Source organism: Mya arenaria, chromosome 5 (assembly GCF_026914265.1).
Source record: "Mya arenaria isolate MELC-2E11 chromosome 5, ASM2691426v1".
NCBI lineage: Eukaryota > Metazoa > Mollusca > Bivalvia > Myida > Myidae > Mya > Mya arenaria.
This window is the reverse complement of record NC_069126.1, coordinates 79,166,846-79,176,457: the sequence shown is the minus strand read 5'-3', so window position 1 is coordinate 79,176,457 and position 9,612 is coordinate 79,166,846. Positions and strand designations below refer to the sequence as shown.

At 36.0% G+C, this 9,612-nt stretch overlaps 1 protein-coding gene across 2 annotated transcripts in view; it reads left to right on the top strand.

The window, feature by feature from the left end:
• Nucleotides 1-3,488: 3,488 nt before the first annotated feature.
• LOC128234640 (nephrin-like) overlaps nt 3,489-9,612 on the top strand; it is a 79,432-nt gene continuing 73,308 nt past the window's right edge. For both annotated transcript variants that reach the window (XM_052949004.1, XM_052949003.1), the window contains exons 1-3: nt 3,489-3,638; nt 7,916-8,251; nt 9,225-9,536. In XM_052949004.1, the coding sequence (XP_052804964.1) occupies nt 3,590-3,638; nt 7,916-8,251; nt 9,225-9,536 (697 nt within the window). In that variant the 5' untranslated portion in view covers nt 3,489-3,589. The remainder of the gene's footprint in view (nt 3,639-7,915; nt 8,252-9,224; nt 9,537-9,612) is intronic.

The following is a 9,612-nucleotide window of genomic DNA, read 5'->3' as shown; positions in this document are numbered from 1 at the left end:
TATATAAAGGTTTTATTATGCGAGACATAGGACATAATACTCGGGCCTCTAGAGTGTAAACAAATAAACCGTTGGCGATAGGCAACCCAATAGCCCACCATGAATACTTGGTGCTCAGTTGAGCAAACTCTTTAGGCAAAGATGTTAAAATCATCAAGTATGTTGAGTGATTTGCCCTGACTTTATGAATCATATCTAAATTCACAAAACCAGTTTAGTCCGATAGCTTCAGTAAATGTTCATACTTTAGGTCATTGCTTTCGTAGGATTGGTCATAGATTTTGGGCTTGCCACGAATATACCCTTATGAATAGGTGAGATATAGAAATCAAAATATTCCAAAACAGTCATAACAAGCCAAAGTACTTGTTGTTTAACAACGATTGGTGCGATCTATATTAAAACACACAAAGATGGATGCAATTAAAAATCGCCGTATAACCCAGAAGAAAAAAACAAATTAGGACAGGACCAACACCCGTTGTTCAGCTTGTGTCATTGTAAACTATTATTGATTGGTTATTTTAAAATGTAGTGTATCTTCTTCAGCGAGGTACTGAACTAAAAATCACAACTACCGATCGCAGTACGAGGCTTTGCAGCTTACAATATCCATGCTTATGAACGTCTTTTACTATTATTTTTATCATTACTTCCATATAGTGTCTTCGCTACATTTTATTCTATGCATCTCAACAGTTCTAAATTGATATTACTTTGAATAAATGTAAACTACAGGAAAACAAAGTATCGCATACATATATTACCGTCAGATTACTCAAGATAACAGTAGCTAAAAGTAACAAAAGGTCGATAACACAGTAATCCTTCGGACTTCACATACTTAAACCAGCCCAACTGCGTTCATACCGCTAAAATAACATCTATCACGCAATTCATTCCTTAAGTTATAACATCTTTCTCACATGTTTACATGTATTAGATTTGGATACATCGTAAGAAAATATTCACTGATATCTATCAATCTAGTTTAAGTAAATCACTTAGATTGGTGGACATCCGGTTCATGTCATGTCCGTTCTTTTATTTTTATTCATCTTGTTCATGACCGTAGCGTGAAGTTCTTATGTTTTAATCAAATTGGACGAACATTTAAGGAAATAACACGTTACTTAACAAGTTACTAAATATATTGGACTATATGGGCCCAGAAATACAACGTTTTCATAGTTTGTGCAATATTGGTTTTTTTATTCTATCTCATTGGAGAAAAACCATGCTTTTGATTGTTTTACGGTATTTCTCGTCAAGCCTTTTTGGTTAAATATTCAATTAGGTAAAGTTTTCTGGTAATTACTCATGTTTGTTGTATTATAAAACCCCACTTTTTCCCAGCTTTCGAAAATAAATAAAACGTTTTTCAATGCAAACATCTTTCGAGAGACCGAAACTCCAGCGTCAATATGCCTAACTTGCAAAATAAATTCGCAATTAAGATACACGAGAAACATATCATAGTGTATAAGTGTCCTGCTTATCCGTATCGCGATCACATGATTCGATGTAAGGCTCATGTGTCTCAATCAGTGTACAGTTTAGGCACGCAGTTAACCCCGGTCCTAAATTGGGACCAAGATACGCATTGCGTTGGGTCGCCCGACCCCCAATTTATTTATGCCGGAAAACACTGTTAATGCAGCCAGAGTTGCATTCGAACGCAAAGCGGACAATCAACTAAACAGTTTAGGCACGCAGTTGACCCAGACCCTGAATCGGGACCGAGATACGCTGTGCGTTTGGTCGCCCGACCCCCATATTTTTGCCGGAAAACACATGCTAATGCAACCAGGGCTGCATTCTAAAAAAATGCGGACAATCACCGGAATAGTTTAGGCATGAGTTGACCGCGATCCTGTATTGTGACCGAAATATGCTGTGCGTTGGGTCGCCCAGTCCCCCATTTTTCATGCCGACAAACACTGCTAATGCAGCCAGAGTTGTATTCTAAAGCAAGGAGGACAATCGACAGAACATTTAAGGCACAAAATTGACTCCGATCCTTAATTGTTATCGACAAACGCTGTACGTTTGGTCACCCGATCCGAATTGTTTTATTCCGGAAAATACTGCTAATGCTGCCAGAGTTGCATTCTAAAGCAATGCAGACACTCACCTGGACAGTTTATGCACGCAGTTGACCCCGATCCTGTATTGGGACCGAGATACGTTGTGCGTTGGGTCGCCCTACCCACACATTTTATATGCTGGAAAACACTGCTAATGCCGCCGTAATTGCATTTTAAAGCAATGCCCCCAAACACTTGATCAGTTAAGGCAGGTAATGGATCCCGATCCTTAATATTGACCGAGATACGCTTTGCCTTGGGTCGCCCGACCCCCAAATGTGTTATCCCGTAAAACACTGCTAATGTAGCCAGTGTTGCATTCTTAAGCGATGCGGACAATCACCTGAACAGTCAAGGCATGCAGTGGACCCCGATCCTGAATCGAGATCAAGATACGCTGTGTGTTGGGTGGCCCGAACCCATTTTTTCCGGAAAGCACTGCAAATGCAGTCAGATGTGCATTCTAAAGCAATGCGGAAAATTACCTGAACAGTTTAGGCACGCAGTTGACCCCGAGCCTGAATTGGGACCAAGGTACGCTGTGCGTTGGGTCGCTCGACCCTCATTTTTTATGCCGGAAAGCACTGCTAATGCAGCCAGAGTTGCTTGTAAAGCAATTGACTCCGGCACGCAATTACGTATCCTGTCGATGTACTGGGTATTATGTGAAAGCGATATCTGCTGCCAGACTGGCGAGACTTAACTAAGTAGTGAACTACATTTCAACCTCTTGATGAACTTGTTAAATTGACCTGATACGCACTGTTACGAAGATATTTCAGTGCCCTTTTGGATGAAAATCAATTGGACTCGCATAAAATGAGACACAGGGATGAGGAATTCACAATATAATTCTTTTTTGATAGTATCGATTTTTATTCAGGGCGTGATCTGGGTGAATTGAGTAGCAACTATGGAGTAGTGAACCATGCTTATTTGTTGTGAGGTGCTATGCTCCTTGTGTTCATAGAGAGTGGTTTCATGGTAAGAAAATCACTGGAGGTTTAGTTGCGTATGCGGACTTCTATAAACTGCATGATATTAACTTTGCAGAAATATGCAGGCAAACATGCAGATAAAGTTCGCAAGAACAAAATAGAACGAAATGCATCACTATATATGCGCAATCTTTGATAACGTGACATATGTGAAAATATATTGTACTCTTTTGCTCCGTTTTCCTATTATTTCACTTTTGTCGGTTAGTATCACCATACACATAAGTATCTTAACCACTCAACTAGCAAAACGTAGGTCGTTATATATATTTTCAGTACTGTTTTCATAAACATGAACATTATATGTTCTGACCCGGAAGTTACCTTAAATGTGTACTTATGTGCACTTAGGTTTTAAACTTAACTTCCTCGGTGTTGAATAGAAGGAAGTCAACCGATAAAATGTACATGAAAGATTAAACATGCAAAATTGTTAAAGGATAAATATAATATCCTGATATTTGTGTTATTTTCTTTGAGTTTAGTATACATTTAGTGGAATTAATGGAGTGGTATTTCTCTGCTTTTTGGATTTATATGCAAATTTATATTGGTGGGTCGCTTTTACATTCTTAAAGCGTGTAAAATACAAATTTAAACCTAATTCAAATTAAAGATGCACTCTTACTCACAAATACGATTTACCACAATTTACCGAAAAGGATGTATAAATGTCGAAAACATTTGGTTCTTATGAAGGATACTGTGTTGAATTTGAAACAAAGGTGCAGATAACAGATTTCTACCTTGTTAGACAATAGTAGATCACAGTAAATATTTTAGCACTCAACAATCATTTCATATTTTTGCTTTTTCAGCTATGAAATACACGGTTACAATCTTGTTATCAGTAATTAATATTTTCCATAAATGCATTATTCAGTAAGTAGTTAAAGGTTCATCACTCAAAATTATTTTTGTTATACATGTGTACGTATTGATTTTGAATAAGTGTGTCACTTTAAATGCATGATCAACAAGTAGTATCTCCAATTAAACCAAAAATATTAGCATTCCCTTACACATCATACTGATCGGAATGTTGAATAGGAATATATAATTAAAACATGATGGATGCCAGATGAGGTAAAAATGAAACGCCATGAAGTGCATTTTGCTTACGAAAATTCAATAGAAGTGTGATTTTTTTATCGAACATTACCGTTTGTGTGTATGGCAAAGCTGAATTGGGTACATTGCTTATCTGGTGTATATTTAATGTGTTGATAATGAAGACAGTGTGGTTTGATAATGATGATAAATTTAAAAAAAAAAATTGCGCAAATATGTCAGATTTTAATTATTGAGCAAACTGCATTCGGATTGAAATAGCTAATAAGCATCCATCCAACGATAATAACACTTTCATCGGCAAAGAAATCGTCAAAATGACTCCAGCATGTAGCAATGCATAAATGATAAGTGTACAATAGGCTACGTAACTCATTTAGATCATTTAGGAACGTATTTAGATCATTTAGGAACGTCCTTTCTTTGGAATCTATTTTCTAAATAGGCCCGTTTGTGATACAAAAGTCATAAAAAAACTCTCACTAGCCAATTATGATGTGTCCGTTAGTGGTCCCTGTATTTTGAGAATACACGAATGTATACCAAACATCGAATTATGCAGTAAGTTTTATTTATGCTTTCGTCCAAGGAAATTTAGACGTAAATATAAGCAACATAGTTTATACACTGATATTAAAATTACTTGGGTGCAATAATGTAATAATTTAAATGAAAATCGTTAAATCAGTTATTGTGCAGCACTCTGGACTTAACCAATGTGATTCAGACGATTATCTTTAAATATATACTTCGAAAAAAGTTCGGCCATATATCAGGGGTTCCTGTTTATTATTACCGGGCCACCTTTTAGCAATTTCATTTTTTTAGGTTTTTAATCCGTCAATTCTAACTTATATCTTTTAGTCTACTGACTTAATTTATTTTTAATAAAAACAAGCATTTTGAAAAAATCCTCAGACAGATATATAATCATGTTTTTTTTATAGCAACGCACTAGTCTAGAGAATTGTAAATTATGTATCATCATCACCACACTTTTCATCTTACAGTGGCTGATTATTTGAAGTTGTATAAACCTTAGTAGAATAATCTTTATAAACTTTTACTTCAACTATAGTCTAATATATTTTAAAACAAATATTGAGCAGCAACATTAACGAATAAGGCAAAAACAATTACCTTCATATCCATATTTACATTTATACTGGCTAATCGTGTACGAAATATTCGGTATCTTGCCGACATATTAAGTTCACATAATTGTACAGCTCTTTATCTTTGAAAATGCAAATTTAGACCAATTTGGTCAATTGTCCGACTAAACGCGCAATGCCACATTGAAAACGCTTGCATTTGTTAACAATATTAAAAGAAGCAATATGGTAAGCAATAATACTAGCATCATAACCTGTTAGGCATGTATAATTTTCAACAACGTCAACAAATATGTCTGCTGTGTGTGTGTGTGTGTGTGTGTGTGTGTGTGTGTGTGTGTGTGTGTGTGTGTGTGTGTGTGTGTGTGTGTGTGTGTGTTATGCATGTTATGTGTACAAAAAAAATTCTATAAATATAAAGCATACTTCAAAATCCTCAGTACACAAATTTGAAAAATAATGTACATCTGGATATATTTTTTGTGATGATATCATTCGATAATTAGTCTGTCAAAGCCCATTGAAGCATATTGACCCCAAGTTCGGGCCTCTAATGTTTTCTTGCCAAATTCAAACCTATGACCATAAAATTATTCTCGTTGGTAAACTCCTCGCGTCTGGAAAGGGTTACTGATTGTGAAACATTTGTTTGGATGTTTTTGTTTTTAAAACAGATTATCGATACTTATAACGTTAAATCGTAATGCTAATGGGCCATTTGTCTGAATTGCTACTGTCCGTACGTGTAACACTCTCACTTCAATTTACGACCTATATACGATGCCGTTCAAACAACCACGTTTGATGAGACCAAGATTATTGTTAGCAATAATTTATTTCTTCATTGTCAATTATTTTGTCATATTATAACAGAGCAATGCTGACTCTCAGATCTTAACCAGGCTGACTGCCTAACCAACTATCAATCTCCGGAGGAGGGTTTTATACTTCCAAATTGTCCCCAATTGCAGTTGACCATTTCGAACGTGTTTCTTAATTCCCCTTAATAGTTTAATCACTTCATGGGATACCTCTTACCACACGTGACAATAATGAAGATACTTTACTGGCTATCGCCACAAAAAGGAGCATTTCAATCAATAGTGTCAGTGACGTTAGCTAGGCCAAACCCTTTTGAGTAAACAAGGTGATTAAACATTTTTTGGACAGTACTTAAATTTGCCATTAGCGGTTGACCTAGGGTTAAATTCGACTGATCTTTGATGGAACCAAGTCAGATTAGTTTAGCAAAAGGCAGCTCCGTTGATAATTATTTTTCAAGTCTTAGGGCCATTCTAAACATATGCTAAAGCGATTGATTGTTCCATCTATTCTCATTCTATCTATACCGACTTTATCGACACCTGCAGGGTAACGGTAATAAAGCTGCAATGAAAATAAACGCTTTGACATTTTGACAGTATAGATGCTAAAGACAGAAATGATGACCTAGAAATTAACTAATGTTGGCTTGGGCCATTGTGTTGCATACGTTGTGCCCTTTATATTTATACATGGTTTAAACTCGAAAGTCCAAAGTTAAACTTTATAAACTGTCTTACTTGTCGATCACTACCCACTCATTTCTTCCTTATTATCCTCAAATTTCTAGTTCTTACTGGATTGTCCTTAGAGGCAATCACATTTGGCAGGAGGGTTGCCTATATCATGAATTTCAAGCCTGACAGATTTATATTCAGCTTTGATATTATGTAGAGTGTCACCAACTTCAGTATTTTTCGAAGCAAGTTAAGTGCGCTTTTATATCTCTGAGGCAAATGTCATTACCCCTCTATCCTTGTTGGCTATGTTGGCTCGACTGGCGGTATCCTGAGACGGTGGTTGCATTGATGATGACGCCGACGATGTAGCTCCTGTTTCGAAAAACGACAGTGTCTACTCTGTTTGAAAGAGATGTGATCTTGGATTGGTTTTCACAGCACCACCCAGTGTGGTCAATAATGAACAACATAACACTAGTCGAAACAAGTAATATATAATATATATAATACCTATCTATTTATCCCTATTCTATAAAATATATTGAACCTCAATTTACACGTGCCAATTACAAAGGACAAAACTGAAATAAAGTAATGAAAAGATATCAGAATATCGCAGTGGTTTATGAATCATGTAGGCAGAGAAGCCAGTTTTTATATGAAATCACAAAATTAAACAGTATCAAATAATTAAACTTAAACAATATTCAGCATTCCGTTATAAATTTAAGTGGCATTCAGGATTTCGCTTGTTAGGAAAACAGCCGCAACTCTTGAGTAAAATAATATCATGTAATCTAGAACATGTGCACTTCCATTAAGCAGATGCATTTGCTTACAGAAGTTAGATGTCGTGTACCATAAAACGCTTAAGAAATGTAAAAATATGGGTTTGCACTAATGTAAATTGTCAGATAGTGAACCGTTGCGACCTCAATCAATATTGAAAGAAAATTGTTTTGTAAGCAGAAAATATATAAACAACTATATTTATATTATCAATTAGTAAGGTTATTTTAGTCGCTGTATAAGTACAAAAAGAACATATGAGCATCATGGCTATATATTATAAAACGAATAACGTAAAATACGTTCATTGAGTAATCTAGGGTCGTAATTTAATACAAAAAAATATATTTCAGAATCGGGATGGTCATGTCCAGCAAGTTCTCCTAGACTATTTGGAAGGGAAAATGACCCTATAAAACTAACGTTGACCACATCTGTAAACACTCACGGCTTGGTTAACTACCAACTTTGGAAGGACGACAAGAATTTCATGACCACTGCATTCTATAACGGAGAGGTTGTGCAGCAAGAGCCATGCGCGCCTGCAGACTGCACGTTCACTGGAAATGCTGCCAACGGCGACTTTTCCATCACACTCTCTAATGTACAGAAAGCGTCAGCAGGAACCTATAAACTCATTGCTGTCATTACCAACGATGCAAAGGCTTGCACAACACTTTATGTACTAGGTATGTACCTTCATGGAAACTAACTTAGTAAATAGCATTGAATATTGTATGAGATATATATCATTTCCACCGAATGCCTGTAGAACTTAACCAACTATGTTTTTTATCAAATGTACACCTTAATTCCACTGTCGAAAGCAGCAGTTTTCAAATATATGCCGTTCGGATATTAGGAGCAGACATAGTTTGTGTGCAAAATTGATCAGCTTGATCAAATCATCAAAAGATTGACAAAAACTGGAGTACGATTTGACTAATACTTCTTTCGAAATCAATGGTTTTGCAGCTTTATTTTCATGAAAAACATTTTGAAAATGTAGCATTTCGAGTAATTTATATTAACTAATTAATTGATATTTTCAGGTATAATATGAAATTGAATATTAGCAATAAGACAGTTACAATAAATTGGCAGACCAATGATAACAAATTTGTAAGAATTATTGCAGTTGAAATCGTCAACATTCGTGGTAAATTCCTACGTTTTTTATGGCTTCATTTTGTGTCGGGTTCTATGTTAGAAAGTTGATTTGCGGTTCGCATCATTTTGCGTCGTTTTGTATTTAAAACACGGTGCATAGTTCTGCAATCGCTGTCGTTAAAAAACTATGCGCGATAACCATTGGCACTCATTAATCTGCGCGCTCTCTGTTGAGTGAAATGTAAATAAGTGTGCAGCAAAGAGAGAACTGAAAGAAACCGAGCAACAAATATTCGTTGTTACTTTTAATACTGAAATGAACTGAATTATGTGTTATTTATATTATCTTACAGATGTTAAACTAATGTTCTTCTCATAAAACAAAAATGCACGGTACTTATTCGGTATGACCAAGTACAAGTCACATACATAACGCTGAGTGGTTAATTATCTTTTTGTTTTCTTCTTTAAATGCTGTGAGAGTGTCAATTAATGATGTAAATAGACATGGCTGTTTTGATGTTGTATTGTCAATGCTTTTCTTGTGTGGAGGATCACCAAACCGGCCTACAGTTTCGTCAAACAAGAACCCTTTCGTCGGGGAGAGCGTCATTGTCACCTGCAGAAGTTCCTCCACAACCACACCGTTAAACCATGGGCTCAGTTTGTCCTACGAATGGACAATAGATGACCAAACCAACCCAACCTCGGCGCGCTACACATATTCTACTTCCAGACACCAACTCGCTATCTCCAATGTGCAGAAGACGGACAGCACCATTGTATTAAAATGTTCGGCAGCTGAAGTCGTTACAAACGGATACACTTCGCCTGAGAGCTTGGGATTTACCTTCAACGTTCTGTGTATGTATGCTCTTTTTTTATACCCTATTTAAAAAGCCTTTTGATTATAATTAAAGCTAAAAGTCAATAAATTTAT